At 42.0% G+C, this 17,755-nt stretch overlaps 1 protein-coding gene across 5 annotated transcripts in view; it reads right to left on the bottom strand.

Annotated features, from left to right (window-relative positions):
• SPTBN1 (spectrin beta, non-erythrocytic 1) overlaps window positions 1–17,755 on the bottom strand; it is a 211,532-nt gene that overhangs the window by 43,749 nt on the left and 150,028 nt on the right. For all 5 annotated transcript variants that reach the window (XM_075925482.2, XM_075925484.2, XM_006122116.4 and 2 more), the window contains 11 exons: window positions 16,956–17,071; window positions 15,530–15,642; window positions 14,380–14,567; window positions 13,297–13,414; window positions 11,440–11,598; window positions 10,383–10,685; window positions 9,207–9,360; window positions 7,711–8,581; window positions 7,444–7,581; window positions 6,032–6,788; window positions 5,582–5,784 (listed from right to left, as the gene is read on the bottom strand). In XM_075925482.2, the coding sequence (XP_075781597.1) occupies window positions 5,582–5,784; window positions 6,032–6,788; window positions 7,444–7,581; window positions 7,711–8,581; window positions 9,207–9,360; window positions 10,383–10,685; window positions 11,440–11,598; window positions 13,297–13,414; window positions 14,380–14,567; window positions 15,530–15,642; window positions 16,956–17,071 (3,120 nt within the window). The remainder of the gene's footprint in view (window positions 1–5,581; window positions 5,785–6,031; window positions 6,789–7,443; window positions 7,582–7,710; window positions 8,582–9,206; window positions 9,361–10,382; window positions 10,686–11,439; window positions 11,599–13,296; window positions 13,415–14,379; window positions 14,568–15,529; window positions 15,643–16,955; window positions 17,072–17,755) is intronic.

Below are 17,755 nucleotides of genomic sequence, written 5' to 3'. Positions count from 1 at the left end.
TGCCAGACCACGGATGTTAGACCAGAGACTCCAGGATCAGAGAGGTTCAACCTGTAGCCCTGTAACCAGAACACATGGTTTTCTAGTCATGTTAATGCTGCTTCTAAGAACAAGAACAATCAAAATCTACTGCCTCCATGAGGGTCAAGCCAATATATGTTTGCTACTCAGAGTGTTAAATGCTCTTATTAACAGGCTAAATCATTTTCTGAAGAGGATTCAACATTTACACATTTAAAAAAATGGAAGGCTGAAGAAACTCTTTTTAAAAACTCTTGCATATATGCCCAATAAATGTGTTCATAAATATGTTCATATTTATTACTTTTATTGCAATAGTACAGAGATATCCCATCAAAATGCCCCCCTCCTCTCATGGTATCAGGTAATGATCCCAAGAGCTTAGTTTCTTTTTTGTAGGGGAATGCTGAAGGGTGTGAAATAGGAATGGTGGAGATGTTATCATGTATCTGAATGAAATTACCCAGGAGTGTGTTAAAAGGTTGCTTCTTGTTCTATACGTAGGTACCTAAGAACTCTAATGAGTCAGAAAAATGGATAAACAAAGTCACAGTAGTTCAACTGTCAACGTGTGGGTTTCAGAGAACCCGAGCAGGAATAGAAACTGAAACATCATTAAAGCAAGTCTGTTGAACAGATGTGGAAGTAACTGCCTGCTAAGAGATATGCTCTGACATTCCTGTTTGTATCAGTAAAGCTTATGCTGTTCAATGTCTCTCTCATGGGAGGTGCAACTCTTCCACTGACAAGAGTAAAAAAAACTCCTCTCTTCCCTGACAACTTCTTCCAAGATTGTTGTTACTTAGCCACTTTGCCTGTAGGATTTTCATGACTGTAAAACCTTAGCAAAAAACAGTTCTATTGTGGCATGCTGGTGTTTTAAAACTACAACTTATTTTCAGAAATAAGAGGGTCATTAGCTACTTAACCAGATTAGATGAGGCTCTACCTCCTTCCAGCAGAAAATAGCCAAAGTCAAAAGTTATTTTACTACAAAGAACTCATCATCTTATTCTTGCCAATTATTAAGCAACATCATGGATTTGAACTTCGTTTAGGTCCATTGTTGTACAACACGGAGCCTGATTGGGAGATAAACCAAGAGGCATTCTTTAAACCCATTCTCAACACCCAAAACTTATACTTTGTTCTTGGAGGCTTATTACCTCTAAAAACTTAACTGCAATTGCACACATTTCCTGAATAGTAACATTGGGTGGTTTTTGCAGGCTCGGTGGGTAGCCGTGTTAGTTTGTAACTTTAAGGAACAACAAGTACAGGCAGTCCCCGAGTTACGCGGATCCGACTTATCCGACTGGTCCTGCCGCCCGCCTCCTCCGGGGAGAGAAAAGCTGCTCCCCGTCTCCCTGGTCTGCTGGGGGAGCCAGCAGACCAGGGAGACGGGGAGCAAAGCGGCGGAGGACCCGGGGCTGGACCCGCGGCGCTTCCAGCTGATCAAAGCCGCGGAGGACCCGGGCCGGACTGCGGCGCTGATCTGGAAGTGCCGCAGTCCGGCCCGGGTCCTCCGCCGCTTTGCTCCGCATCTCCCTGGTCTGCTGGGGGGGGGGGGGGAACGCAGCTAGTGCCCCCCCCCCCCCCCCAGCAGACCAGGGAGACGTGGAGCAAAGCCCGGGGCCTGTGGTAGAGCAGGTCGGGCGTTGCCGGTTGGTCCCGCAACACCGCTCCTTGGCGCTACTGGACCAATCCGGCAGCACCCAAGCTGCTCTGCCCCAGGCGTCCCCAAGTCAGCCGCTGCTGAAACTGATCAGCGGCTGACTACAGGAAGCCCGAGGCAGAGTTGCTCTGCCCCGGGCTTCCTGGAATCAGCTGCTGATCAGTTTCAGCAGTAGCTGACTTGGGGACGCCTGGGGTTCTTAAGTTGAATTTGTATGTAAGTCGGAACTGGTGTCCAGATTCAGCCGCTGTTGAAACTGATCAGTTTCAGCAGTGGCTGAATCTGGATGCCAGTTCCGACTTACATACAGATTCAACTTAAGAACAAACCTACAGTCCCTATCTTGTACGTAACCCGGGGACTGCCTGTAGTCCTGTAGCATCTTAGAGATGAACAAAATAAATATATAATATCATGAGCTTTTGTGGACAAAAGCCACTTTTTGACGTCTCTAAGGTGCTACTGGACTAAATGTGGTCATGTAAAACAGGTCATGTAATGTCATTTTAAAAGCTGTAATTCACTGAATCTGTATATCTTATTTTTGTACATATATGATTCTTGTATGTGAAGTTAGAAATATGAAGTGTGAATCTATTTTTAATTCTAAATGTACTAATGAAGGCTATTAGTGATACTTTAGGAACTTAATGGCTCAGTGATCAAGTCAACAACCTGAAAATGGTTTTGTTTTTCTGATAAACCAAGCTGTGGTCCTACAGACACATGTGACTAGGGATGTAAGCGACTAGTCGACTATCTGATAAGCCTATGCATATCGGATAGTCTCTCTCTACTATCAGAGAGAGGCAGCAATGGGAAGAGCAGGAGCCGGTGCTGGGGGGAGCTGGCTTAAAAGCCAGTTCCCCCAGCACCATCTCCGTGGCGGTGGTAGTGTGCAGTGAGGAACTGGCAGCACTTCTGCCTTTGAAATGTAGCAAGAGCAAGATTCTTGCTATATTTCAAAAGCAGAAGCAACGTGGGAGCAGGGGGCAAAAAAGGGACTCAAGAAGTCCCCCGCTGGCCTCTTGCGTGCTTTGCTTTTGAAATGTACAGGAGCCCCGCCCCCCTCCCCGCCCCCCCTCGCCCGCGGAGGGGAGGCTGCTAGAGTCCCCTGCTGGCCCCGTGTTCCTCACAGTGCTTCTGCTTCTGAAACGTAGCAAGATCCAGCAAGACTCTTGCTACATTTCAAAGGTGGAGATGCCCTTATAGACTAATTGAATAGTCTATGCAAATTGCATCAACTATTCGATTAGTTGATTAATCTAAATTTAACATCCTTACATGTGACCATGCCAGCTGATGCTGGAACCCATTTTGGATCTGGTACTTTTCCAGTCAAGGTGAGAAAAATCTGAACTGAGCACAAAGAATTCCCACCTTGGGCAAATGGGATACGAAAGGAGGGAAGGGGAGGAACTAAACACAAGGGCTGTGTCTAGACTGGCAAGTTTTTCCGCAAAATCACATGATTTTGCGGAAAAACTTGCCAGCTGTCTACACTGGCCATTAGTATTTCCGCAAAAACACTGACGATCTTACATGAGATCGTCAGTGTTCTTGCGGAAATTCAGTGCTGCTCTCGTTCGAGCAAAAGCCCTCTTGCGCAAATCATTTGCGCAAGAGGGCCAGTGTAAACAGCACAGTACTGTTTTCCGCAAAAAGGCCCCAATCGCAAAAATGGCGATCGGGGCTTTTTTGCAGAAAACCGCGTCTAGATTGGCCACAGACGCTTTCCGCAAAAAGTGCTTTTGCAGAAAAGCATCCTGCCAATCTAGACGTGCTTTTCCGAAAAAGCTTTTAAAAGTTTCTTAGTCTATTGGGAATTGATGGCATGTTTTGCTTATTTTGGATTAGCAATTTACTCTGATCTGTTTTCCCATGCAATCACTTAAATCCTACTTTTTATACCTAATAAAAACACTTTTGTTTATTATCAAGCCTGGTGTAAATAACGGTTACATGGTTGGTGGGGAGGGGAAGCAACTATTGTGCATCTCTCTTTCATTGATAAAGAGAGCTGACCTTATGAGCGGTCTCGGTGTAAAATTTTTATACAGAATAGGACAAATACATTAAGAGTTTTGGTCCCTTTTGGGGGTTGGTTGTGGGTGCTCCCAATGGCCCAATAGCTGAGCCCTCCCAGAGTTGTGCTGGTTCAGCATCTATGTTGCTCTGCTGTGTGGAAGGGGCAGTTACCCCAACTTCGTGTGTGTCTTGGCTGGGAGCGACCAGAGTTTCTGGCCCAGTGGGGATGATAGGGGGCTCAGTGGCTTGATCAGCACACCAGATGACAACCCCATTGGGACCCTGGTGATCCACCCAGTCACGCTGTTATTGCCTTCCATAATTATACAGAGTCTTCTAGGAAAAGTTTGATAGTCTCTCATACAGCAGATATTTGTACAATGCAGACATGTGTTCAGGGCATGTCCATTCTAGGGGCCACACTGCTTTGTATCTCAGTTTGGGTTCTATGCTGGAGGAGTGGGAAGTACTATAGAGTCAGCACACTCAGGACTTGGAATGAAACTGAGCCTTAGGTCACTTTGAAGTGATCCCATCTTTCTAGGGCTTGGAGCACCATTGCTAGGGTCTAAAGGGAGCTATAGCAACTCTATCCTGGTCCAACAGAGGATCACCCGAACATGTAGGACATAAAGGAATCCTCATCAAGAGATCCTCAGGAATCACTGGTAACAAATATTCTGCCCTTCTCTGTGAGGCAATCTTGGTGAGCCATAACTAAGGCAGAATGAACACAGTCTAGAGGCATTGGCTTTACCCAGACAGAGGAGAAGGCAAATGGCTAAACGCAATATCCTACTGAGTTCATCCTTAGAGAAGAGCAATTGGCTATTTCTGAGCATCTCTGAAGGAGAAAACTATGTCATCAGGGCAAAATGAGTATTAGGTATAAGGATCTAACAGTTCTATATAAGCAAATTGTTACTATAGTGCTTTGTGATGATCTAAGGAAAAAAAGTGCAAAGGCATTAGGCTCATTCCCATCAAAATTAACCCTCAATTTAGATAATAAGTGCTTAAAATCTTCAGCTGACACGTCCATGCAATAAGGACAAAGAAATAGCCTGTCTCGGGATGAGAAACACATTTTTACCAATGCTTTTTAAATTTGATTTTACAAAAAGGAACAGGGAACCTCCTTTATATCCTGGGAATCATGATCAAAGCCAAGTGGGTAAGAACGGTACAATTTTGCTTGCAATCCAGAGGAGCCACCTTCCTTCTTTGGAGAAAGACATGAATACATTAAGTTAGTCAGGTCAAAGCAAGGAAACTTTAGACCTGTGCAATCAGGGAAGGCTAGTTCTACGGTTCTCTCAATTCATAGTATGAACAATTATGAATGCTCTGATAGAATGACAGAGTAACCCTCTCACAGCCAAATCCTATTGGCTCACTATTTCAAATGTCTCCTGAAGGAGGCAGAAGTCATATTTGATTACAATGAGCCCATCACATTTCTGAAGCATTCTGGTTCCTACTATTTTCATAAAACAAAGAAAATATTTCATATTAGGGATTTCTAATATGTCTTTTACTTTAATCCATTTACAAGAAAACTGGATTAACACAGACAGAGGCTAATTCTCAGGTCAGCTTTGCACTGGTGTAACTACGGATTCCTGGTTTGCTCCGATATAAGAGAGAGACACAAACTCATTTTCCAACTTAATTATTTGCTCCCAGGAGTTGGGATTTTCTATGTCTCAGTAGCAATCCAACAGGCACCAGTGCTTTATGCTAAGAAAGCTCCATAATCCAATGGATAAAGATAAACTCAGAAAAGAAATAAAGTTTTGGGTGAGCAGGCTGGAAGTTTGAAGCACAACAGTCACCAAAAATCTTAGCAAACCTTACCTGTCATCAATAGAATCCACTTTCTCTTGGATCTTGTCAGAGTTAATGTTCCCATCACTAACAAGCCTCCTGCCTGTTTCTACAACTGCATTGAGCTTTTCCTCATTGGCATCCATTGTGGTCATGAAATCCTCCTGTTTTTTAATAGCAGCTTCTGCTCCTTCCAAGGTGGTGGGCATTTCAGTATGGGCCAAAACATATTCCTTTTGTTTAAAAAACAAGACAAAAAGCATTAGATGTGTTCACCGCTGTCTGCTTGACAGAGAAAGCTTCCCCATGCTGCGAATGAGTGTTTGCGCCATGTATTGGTAGATACCAAGTTGATGCAAAAAAAGTTCTTACAAAAATAATCTACTTAACTTATCTGCAACAAGATCTTTTAGGCAACTACAGTAAGTGGTGCCAATTTATGTGAGATTAATACAAGGAACTAAAGTACTGCCCACTTACCTGGTTATTAAGAAATGCTTCGGCTTGCTTAGTGTCTCTGAGAAACAGCTGGTAAGCGTGAGACTGTGAAAGGAGGTTTTGCCTATTCTCCCACATTTTGTGTAGCTCATTCCACCCAGTGTCCAAAGCCTGCAGGCGCTGGCGTAAGAACATATACTGTGCATCAGTTTGTCCTTGGGTTACCATCTCACCCATGTCTCTCATTTTCTGGTAGTCTTCCTCATAATTGTTGATTTCGTTCTTAATATTCTCATGCTGAGTGAGCAGCTTTTCAGCCTCAGTCAGCGTGTTGGGCATATCTTCTGAAGCAATTGCAGTCTGGGTTCTGGATAGCCAGGACTGGAAGTCATCCAGATCACGCAAAAACTGCTGTAGTTTGCTTGCCTCTCCAAGGGATTCTTCACGGTTCTTGAGGGTGGTTTTCATCTCTTCCCACACATCACTGATCTCTGCTAGCCTCAACAGGATGGCTTGAGCTTGGTCAGGATGTTCAGATTCCAACTTTTCAGCCTCTTTCTGAAGGTCACTTAGCTTGGCCTCAATAGCGACCAAATCACGTTCCATACCCGTCAACTTCCTCTGAAGGGCCATTACTCCAGTCAGATCATTGCCCAAATCTTGGGTGGATTCAATTACTTTGGTCTTTTCTCTGATCCAGGATTTGGTTTCATTACACTCAAGATGGTAATTCTGGATACTTAGAGCAGATATCAGAGCATCTTTCTTTCGGTCTACCAGTTCCCTGAACTGGCTCCATCTGAAAAGGGGGAGGAGAGAAAAGTGGAGAAACTGAGGGTGATATACAATAATGGTAAAGTCTAATGTCAACATTTCTGAATGAGGAAAATTGCTGCAGTAAGCTTGTTGAACTTTTAAATAACCTCTTTTTGTTTTTTTGTTCTTTTTTGTCCTCCCCCTCCTGCAGCGAGCTACAGTGTATACTAGAAAACACCAGACAGCCATGAACTGGGTCTCAATATTTTAACTTTTTGCAGGATCAAATATTTTCTGCAGGTTACACTCAAATTCTCTGGATTTTCTGCATGACATGAATGCACTTGAGGACTAAAACTAAACTAACAGCAAGTTTGTAGAGTATACTGTACAAGTTTATTTTTATGAACAAAATATTTAGTACAGTAAGTCTCCATATTCTCCGATTTATAGCTAAAATACTAAGGGTCAAATTCAGAGTCCACTGATTTCAAGGGAAAACTATGGCTTTGAATCATGCCCTAAAAGAGAATCAGATTTAAAAAGACTACAAGGCTAGATCAGAACTATATTCGTTTTACTTGGTGAAAATCAGACCCTGACAGCTTCAAAACACACACATAAAATAGACAGAAACACAAAAGAAAAAATGCTAATAATCTCCTCTACTTTCTATGGGTCATTGGTCATTAACCCACCTTGTATTGAGTTTGTCCTGCTGAGCCTTGATCTCCTTTTCACTTGGATGACCACTATGCATCAGCTGCCTAGCAATTTGGTTTACCACTGCAACACGGGATGCCTGATTGTTCATTTCTGGTTCTAAGCTTTCAAATCTGAAAAAAAGATCATAAAAGCATTGGGTGACCCTCAGTCAAAGACAAGTTGAGACAGACAATTAAGTCTTAAATGAGAGATACGGGTAGCTGATATACAACAGCACTACCTCACAATTCTATTCTCACCTGTGCTGGATCACTTCCAGGTCTTCGAGCTTCTCTGGAATCTGCATATTGTTAAGCCACTGCTCCTTTTCATCAATCCAAAGTTCACAAGCATCTGCTTCACTGAACATCTTATACAGAGCCAGGGTATCTTGCAGAGCCTGTTTACGGAGCCGTGTCAGTTCTGCAACCTCTTTGTATCTTTCCTCTATTCCAGACAACCTGCCTTGCACATCTGGAGATTCGGCATGTTCCTGTGGCAGAGCTTTTGCTTGCTCATGCAGTGAGTCAATGGTGGGCCTATAATTTGCAATCTCTTCTGCAACATCTTTGTGTTTCTTGACCAAGGACTGAGTAGAATATTCATCATGCCCAACATCATTGCTGGAGACAATTCGGAGGATGTCCAACATCCATGCATCAATATCATCAGCATCAGCTTGGAACTGATGAAGGAGAGAAGCTTCCTCCAGGCGTTTCTTCCTAATGGCAGATAGCAGCTCCAGGTTAGCCCACTGCTCTCGCATATCCTTAATTCTCTCTCTAATTTTCTCAGACCCAAAGTGCTCCTCAGCAACCATGTCTTCACCTTCTTTTATTGCCTGCTGGAAGTTGCCACTACGGCCACTCATTTCATCTTCAAATGCCTTATGCTTGCTCAGGAGACGGATAATGCTAGTTAGGTCCTTCCCATAGTCATCAGATGACAAGATCTGCTCCTTTTCTCTGATCCAGCCCTCTTCTTCAGCCATTTCCCAAAAGAATTTCCACAGACGCCTTGATTCTTCCAAGCGAGCTTGGCGTTCAGCTGCTAACTGGCATAGTTCTTGGTAACAAAACTCCATATGAGCTACACGATCTCTGATAACTTGTGGATCACATGGTTTGTAACCTGTTGACACAGAAACATATTAGATTTCACTATTACTTACTTTTACCTTTACATTTAAGACTTAATACCTGCTTAGTAGATGACCAGTATAAAGCAACAGAGTTCAGTAAAAGACCAGAGTTTCTGGGAATACTGGTCAAACCCCATTCTAAGTTATTTGTGTGTAAATTCCAAGTAGTCTCAGTTCAAATAAATTACTTTGTATTTACCTTGCTGAACTCAAAAGCAAAATTGCAGTACACAAAATGGGCAAGTTTTACTTGTGGTATTTAGTGAAATTCTTCTGGATTTACATTAATGTGAATGAGATCAGAATCCAATCCAATAACTTAAATTTTAACCATTACAAAGACATGAAATGGGAAATCATATGGCAAAAGGAATGACTGGTAAAAAGTCACAACAGCTGCTAATTACTAGCAGGAAATGCCATGTAAAATACAGTGCCATGATAGTAACTGGCTAGATTCACCACTGACATGACTAAATCCAACTTGAATCAATGGAGTTGGGCCCACTTATGCTGCTGAATTTGTATTATGTGTATTATATGACTAATGAACCTTAGTAAATGTGACCAAAATGTCTTTTCAAAACCTACTATACAAGTAAAACGATGACTTACCTTCTCCATCTGTGGCAAATTTCTGAGCAGATGCATTGACCCCTCGCACTCTTTCAGCTTGAATGGCAATATCTGCCTCCACTAGCGCATGTTTCTGTAACAGGTCCTCGACACCTAACAAATGCTTGCCGTAGTCTTGAGAGAGCAAAAGCACCTGCTCAAAGAAAGCATGTAAAAAGTGCTGTTTGTAATCACTGTTAAAACTATCTTCTTCATGCCCCTCCCAGAGCCCAGAACAAAAGATTCTCATCCCAGTTCAACTGGCCACATGACTCTCCTTTGAGACTCCAGGCATCAGGGAGTATTTTCATGACTGGGTTCTCATTTTTTTTTAAATTTATTTAGCCAGTAAAGCACTTGTATCACACATAAGTGTGGTTGAGTAATATTTACACGAGAGGGGCCAAGTTCTGCTCGTGAGTGATGCTAGTAATTTACATAGAGCCATTATAAATTTACACTGGTGACAATATATTTGGGACAATATTTTCCTCCTGTTTTCAAAACTCTGACACACAAAAAAGGCCATCTTGTACTGGGGAGGGTGCAGAGCTGTACTGCCATGGGAAGCTCTGAGAGACATTCTGCCTACCTTAGTTCCTAGGCACTGCACACGGCTAGTGCAGCCCAATAGATGGTGCGGTTTCATTCTTCTACATAGCCAGCTAGGTCTACCAGCTGCCAGGTTAGGCAGAAGAGATGGAGCCACGGCCCTGTTCTCCTCCACAGCTCAAAAAGACAGTTTGCATGTTCTTTTGAGCACAACAGTTGCAAGTCTTCTCAGCCCTCATGAGAGTTACACAACTGAGAGAGGGGGGCCCTTTTCTCCTTCAACCCACATGTGCACCCCATAAAGGGTCTGGCCTGGAACAAGTATTGTACTGAATGTAAATTCACCTTCTTCAGACAGAGACAAGCCAGAATAAACTGTTCCTTTGTCTAGAAAGTGAGAGACTTAGGATTTTTTTTTGAAACAGTTTAATTTTATATTTTAAAGAGCCCAGCATTGTGTTTCAAGAAGTGAATTGATGTACGTGAATGGGGAACTCCTGTTTTTGAACTTGTGGTTATGGAGACATTACGTTTAAAACAAACATAATTTAAACAGATAAAGGACATGCACAATCTCTAAGCAGCAGCAGTTTCCTGCCATCATCTTATCTTTGTGACATTTACCTTCATTTCATCCATCCAGTCCATAATGTAAAGCATTTCCTGGAATATCTTTTGCAGGCCAAGGTTCATCTCCAGTCTTTGTCTCCGTGCCCTGAGCAGCTCCAGCAGGTACTCCCACAAGCGTATAACATTGTCTTTTCTTGCAGTGATGCGTTTGATATCATGGTAATTCTCAGCCTCAAGTTCCTTTGCAACAGCAACTACTGCCTGGACTCGTTCTTCGTATGCTGCAATGTCTGTTTCAATGGCCTCGTGCTTTTTAGTAGCAGCCTCCACGGCAGGAAGGTCGAAACCAAAGTTATCCTGTAAAATGCACAGAATTCATTTTAGTAATCCCCGGGTCTCAGAAAGGCTATTGCTCAAACAAAGCTGTATATTGTTACTTTTGCTAGCAAGTGTGGGGCTTCAAAAGACGCTGAAAATATATTAATTGATAAAAATAGCAGATATAGTACCGGCTGGATTTCCCTGGTCTGGCACCCTCCAGACCTGAAGGACGGAGTTTGCTGGACCGGGGGAGGTCCCTCTGCTGACCGACTCTGGGCTCTCTGAGGGTCTGTCAGCACATTGCTGGGGCTCCACGACCAGCCTGGGAGCCTCTGGGGCTCTCTGATCCAGCTGTCCTTTTCTGGGGCTCTCATGTCCAGCAACATCTGTGAGCCTGCCCAGACCACGGATGTCACCAGACCAGAGAGTCCCAGACCAGAGAAGTTCAACCTGTAATGGCCAATTCATGGTTTTCCCCATGTAACATGGGGACCTACTAGCATTTTCTATCTGTAATGTCAATGAATCAAATTCATCCTTGGTAGGAAAAAGTTAATGGCTAGTGAATTCAGTGGAATTACACCTTTCCATGGAAACGGGGAATATTAGGGAGATATTCCTGCATGGTTTTAGAATACAGACTTGCCTAATTAGTTCAGAGGGAGTCTAAACACACTTCACAAACTAAGTCACCTAACAAAGGAAGGAACATATATCGTGCATAGGAACTAGATCCCTCAATTATTCATGGTAATAATTTTAGTCATACAAATAATTCTGAAAGCACCACCTGAGAAACCAGACGTTGATTTTCACTCAGCCAAGTTTCTCTCATAGCTGCCTTGCGATCAAATCTGCGTGCAAGTTGTTCCAGTTTCTCTTGTCTTATGAGCTCATTTCGCAGTGCCAGTTCTCTTTCATGTTCAGCTTTTTCCAGTCTTTCCCAGGCCTGAAGAGATGAAAGAACACATCATAGTTTTAAAGAACTTTGAGGAATCTCATCAACTTTGCATGAAATCAATACCATGGACCAAAATTAATTGCCGATGTAAATTCATTGTGGCCAAAGCAGTTATGTAAAGGATTAATTTGGCCCACAGTGTTTAGTGAAAGAGCACAAGACTATCAGCTTCATACCCAGTTCTGTGAGCGTGTGGCTAAGGCAAACTACTTAAACTTTCAGTTCCTCGATTTACCTCTCTATGAACTGGGTATTAAACCTGCCTGCCTCACTGGAGTGTTGCAAGGACCTTTATTTGCTTTACATCTATTTTCTTTAAGCAAAACAATAGGTTTGAATTTGTACATGTAAGTGCATATAAACTTTCCCCAAAAAAGCTAAAATCTTTCCCTTTTAAAGAGAAAATATGGATTCACCTGTTCTTTCTTCCAAATCATTCCTGCATATAGATCTTTAAAGTCTGACTTTTAAAATAAGAGCAAAACATGGGTTCTATTTCTTTTGTTGTGGGAGACCTTTTTAAAAAGAGTAAAAAGCTATTTGTGTACATTAAACAACTGCCATAAAAATTACACATTAAAAAATTCAAACTAATAGGCCTTACAGAGCCTTCTAATTTTTTAAAAAAATACCCCCAATTAACCAGACACTACCATAGATTCCTCTAGTCTAAATCCTAAAAGATGTGACTTTGGTTTCAGGCAAAGTATTTTAGGCATTCACAGGCATAGGAACTAACAAACAGGGGAGTTGTGGAGTTTACTGCTCTCCAGGAGGCAGAGTGAAGCGCAGACACCAGCAACAGCTGCTCTGGGAATTCCAAATATGATAAAAAGCAAATTAGGGAAGCTCAGGGTTAGAAATCATGTGTTATCCCCACAAGATCTTGTCAGACCTGTTGATGTTCAGCCAGCTGTACCAGAGTAACAGCTAGCTGGGTAAACTCTGACTTGGAACCAGCAAAATTGTTCCCGGAGTCTTCACATAGATCTTTCCTTTCCCTAACTCTCACATAATGGACATTAAGACAGAAAAGCTTAGGGGGCAAATCTTGTTCCCTGTTCTGTGGCCAAGGAAGACCCTTGATTCTGCATTAGCTGCCTGCAGGAGGCTTTGATGACTGGTACAGTTCATTGGAAAAATGTGGGGAAAATAATCTCTAACTGTTGTTGTTCTTGCCTGTCAAAGGGCATGCCTACGAAGCAACCAGGAGGTGCCAGCCATCCAAGTAAATCCCACTCAACCTCTTGTACTGGGGTAGCTAGCCCCAGCTGCTGTGGCCACATTACTATTTTTCACATGCCATCTTGAGCTAGTGCATATCTGGCTACCCACACCGGGAAGAATGACTACAGATCCTCCACAGACTACCCAGTGAGTTCTTGGGGAGTGGGACTAGCGAGAAGGAAAAGGCCAATGGATCTACAGCTGTCACAACACCAGTCACCTTTCCCCCCAGCAGAGGGAGCACATGCAAGTGTTGTAAATGCTGTTGCTAACAGTAGTAGTTACCAAGTGTGGCCTGCAGGAAATACCATTCCACCCCCTCAACCCTTTCGGATCCCCTAAGTCTAGGGTTGTAGGCGTGAGGAACAGTTTTCTCCCTAGCAAGCTGGAACTGAGATTAAAAGAAAAGAAACATTTGAGATGCTCATGAGGAGCTGAAAAAAGTGTTTATGCTTTCACCTTGTTAATGTCGGAGATGAGTTTGCCCTCTCGTGGCATGTACACTTTCTGATTGTTAGCTCTCATTTTGCTTTGGATGGTGAAAAGCAGTACTTCTAAGTTTCCTTTTTCTGTAAATCTAGACAAAAATGCCCAAAAGAAAAACATGGTTAAAATGAATATTTCATCACTTCTAAGGCACTAACGTGTGTTTTCTTACAGGACAGACATTGTCCATAGCTCAGCAATACAATCAGTCCTTTTTTTCTGTTTCATTCTATGTGAGAGCAGGAAGGACACGAGAAATGCCCACGAGAACCAACTCGTTCAAAAGGCACAATGACTAGACAAAGTCAGCCAGTTTGTGCTTATATATTTAAATCCCTCCGAGAGCAGGGGAGAGATTTTTTTTATTTCATGAACTGACCTAATTAATCTACTGACACAGGAATTTATGTTTAGATCCAAAGTCCATTGAAGTCAATGAGACTCTTTTGAAGCAGGCCTTTAGAGCACTTCCTAGAAAATACATTCCCTTTATAAACACTATGAAACCCACAGCAATAGTAATGTTTCTGGATGGTGATTATTATTAATGAAAGTTGCATTAACGGATGATAAATATATTTATAGGGTCATAATGTTGTATGGCAGTTTACAAAACTAAACTGGCTTAGTTCCTTGTTACATCAGCTTTTAGCTATCAAAGTTGTTTTATAAAACCAGAGACACTCACTCTTCATCTAGGATAAACAATGAAATCCTATTATTAGCTGTGTGTATGTATTATAATGCTGACATGCATAAATGGTGGCATTATTGTCTGATAATGATATGCTATTGCTCCTTGTAGTACATTACTATGAGTAGTTGTTGAGAGGCGGTATCTCCTGGTATCTGAGATCTTGCAAATGGCACAATATTTACTTGTTCTACTGTGTGTGTGGATGAGTGAGAGGGAACAAGTCACTGTTGAGTGAAAAAGATCAATACTAAGTAGAAACAGGATGCCAGAGATTTTTAAGCTATTTTCTTAAAATGAGGATTAATATTAAAAAAAAAAAAAAAAAAAAAAAAAAAAAGGAAGAAGCAGAGTGAGTTTACTTGGGTGGTTTCTCCACTGTGCGGTAAGTGTTGAATGCCTGTAGCTGCTGTTGCACACCAACCAGGGAGTTGGCAAATTTGCGATTGTTCAGGATGATAATGGTTTGTTCAATCCACTCGAGGAGGTCAGAAGCCAGTGATTCATATTTTTCTATCATTTTCTCTGTTTCAATAGCATTGTCAAGCACCTGTAACAAGCAGGAAAAAAAAAAAAAAAAAAAAAAACACACAAGGCCAGACCAGTTTAGACACATTTCCATCCTACATCTTCAAAAGAGACTGTGCAGGGGACTTAGCTTACAAATCAACTGCTAATTCCTGAATGCAACGGGGGAGAGGGTATAGGATAACTGAGGGGTGGGTACCATGTACAGCTCCCTAGTGAATTCCCATGATTGCAGGCAAATTGAGGGGCAGAGTGTGGGACCTAATTGAGAAAGGATTCAGTCTGGCTCAACTGCAAGGATGGTGGGAGAGAAAGCATGTGTGCTTTATAAACAAAGGGTACTCCTCAAAGCTGCAAAGAGTGAAAGAGAAAGATAAACTCTTGGGAAGTGGGGAACAGTTAGGCTGTGTCCAGACTCAGGGTTTTTTTCAGGAAAAGTAGCCTTTTTTCGAAAAAAACTTCACCTGCGTCTAGACTGCAGCCGCGTTCTTTCGAAATTAAATTGAAAGAACGCGGCTTTTCTTTCGACGGCGGTAAACCTCATTTCACGAGGAAGAACGCCTTCTTTCGAAAGAAGGCGTTCTTGAATGTAAATAGGGCTTCTTCGAAAGAGAGCATCCAGACTCACTGGGTGCTTTCTTTCGAAAAAGCGGCTTGCTCTTTCGAAAGTTCTGCGTGCAGTCTAGACGCTCTCTTTCGAAAGAGCCTCTTTCGAAAGAGGCTTGCAGTCTAGACATAGCCCAAAAGGGCAGGGGAAAGAAACATCTAGGTAAAAGTTAATAAGCAAAATAAAATATCAGCTAAATGGCTTTTATTAAGATATGGATGGAAATATCAGGGAAGATTAACCACTTCTTATATTCTGTAGGAACTTCTAGTGTTAGCTTTTAATCTTGAATGTGAACATATACAATGGGCTGAAGAGCTCCATAGAAATAAATATTTTAGTTGACTGCATCACATATAAAATCTTAGCTTGCAAACCTTTCCAATACGTTTTCCTTCAACAGCTAAAGCTTTCATCTTAGAAAAGTAGTGGTAATATGTCACCACATAGGTGATAATTGACTTTTCATCAGGATGGTCAACACTGATATCTGAAAACCAAATAAGAGTTACTTTAGTATACTGTGGGCTATGTGGTTTGAAACAGTAACATACAGTGTAGTGGATTGTCAGCACATGACACAAAGATGTGGGTTCAGTGGCCTTTCAGCTTCCCACATTTTATCTGATGTCTAGCCTTCTGTGCTTAAACTAAAATACATTCAATGGTTCCAAGTTAGTCTCAAATTCTTTGGTAGTGACAGGTATAAAACACCATCATTACTAAGTGCTGTATTTAGTCTCAGAGAGGTAGCTGTGTTAGTCTGTAATTTTAAAAAAAGTGAAAAATGTAACTTAAGAGAAAGTGTCTCATCTGAGGAAGTGGGTTTTGCCCACGAAAGCTCATGATAATATAATGTTTTGTTAGTCTCTAAAGTGCTACAGAACTACTCGTTGCTATATTCTGTGTTAGGGTTAGAGAATGTAAACTCTCCTTGAAGTACAGAACTGGGAATCATAACTTTTTGATTCTATTCCAAAAGTCTATGTGAGATTGATAGTTACCTATTTTCACGGGAGTGTTGTGAGGCATAAAATCTATCAAATACTTAGAAAGATGGTGTTACGATAGTGTTAAGAGTATTAGACATGAAATTCCAACCTTCAGAACCACGGAGTTGCAGACAGCCACCCACAATCATATCTAGAATTCACTAGGGCAAGCAAACCTAGCTGGATATTTGTTCAAAAGAATCCTTTAATGAGTGCAGATGGAGAGTAAATTCTTTCCTATCAGTGCAGAAATTCTGATTTATTGAAAAGTCAGCAAGAAGAAACTTGCCCAGTGACAACATGATCTTTACCTTCCCTGTGACAATAAAGCTCCCTATTCTAATATTACCTTCACTTAAAACTACATACCACACATGAACATAATACTTGCTAGTTGGCTGAAAAATGCAGCTAACAGTTCTATGAAGAATGTGTCCTGTATGCTTAGAGAGAAAGTTCTACCATACAGATGATAGAGATGCTTCTTCACTGGGATTTCTGGGGCAGCATGGTGATCTACTTGCAGTAAAACATTACCACATGAGAGAATGAGAACTCAAGTCCTGTGAACCTGGACTGGGACTGAAGGTGCCTTGCAGAGGTGGACATCTCCAACACTGCTCTGATCTCTTACCTACTCCTCAGAAAAAAATGCAGGGAGTGGTAAAGATCAGAAGAGTGTAGCATCCAGTGGCCCTTCCAACACAAAAGGCTGCCACAAAACATCACCTCGAGGGAGGGAAGGGTGTAAAGGGGAATGACATTCCTCCCCACACAGCCAGTCAACTACTGTAAATGTAGGAATTCTTACCCTCTGGGTCCAAAAGCTTAGTGAGACCAAGGTGTTGCTCTGCCAGGTTAAAAGCATTCTGCAGATTGTAGTGTGCATTTGATTTCTTCAGCTTGTCAAAGTCAATCAGATCAGGCCTAAAGAATAAGAAAAACAGTTGATTTCACTCAATACACAAGCATGTTACTTTAAAATGAATGAATAAAAATAAATCCAAGGCACCCAAAATAGCAGTAGAGACATATGGAGTCAAGTTCACCAGAGATAAATTTGGACCAGTTTCTGACACCTTCACATGCATTGTCCAGTACTTTAATTCTTAAGCACCCTGTCAGTGGGATTCTGAAGGAATAAAGTGCTGTGCAGCACGTGCCAGGGTGGCACAATCTGGCCTCTTGAAAAAAAACAGGGATAATTTACCATGAATTAATGTGACCTAAAGTGAAGAAAAGTGAGTAACCGACAGATAGGGTTGTGCAGCCTTTACTCACATTCGTGAGCACTCACTTGTGCAAGTAGTCACCAATGTGAGTACTAGTGGCATAGATTCTCAAACTGAGGGTTGGGCTCCTCTGGAGCTCGTGAGGTTATTATATAGGGGGTCATGAGCTGTAAGCCTCCACCCCAAACCCAGCTTTATTTCCAGCATTAATAATGGTGTTAAATCTATAAAAAACACATTTTTAACTTGGGGGGGGGGGGGGTAAATCACTCTCTGTGGCTTGCTATGTGAAAGGGTTCACCAGTAAAAAAGTTTGAGAACCCTTGGTTTAGACCCTAATGAACATTTAACTTGGGGCCAAATTCTGCCACCTTACTAA

This window comes from Pelodiscus sinensis, chromosome 3, assembly GCF_052426305.1.
Source record: "Pelodiscus sinensis isolate ZL-2025 chromosome 3, ASM5242630v1, whole genome shotgun sequence".
NCBI classification, from domain to species: domain Eukaryota; kingdom Metazoa; phylum Chordata; order Testudines; family Trionychidae; genus Pelodiscus; species Pelodiscus sinensis.
The sequence above is the reverse complement of the archived record's forward strand: the minus strand, read 5'-3'. Positions and strand labels throughout refer to the sequence as shown.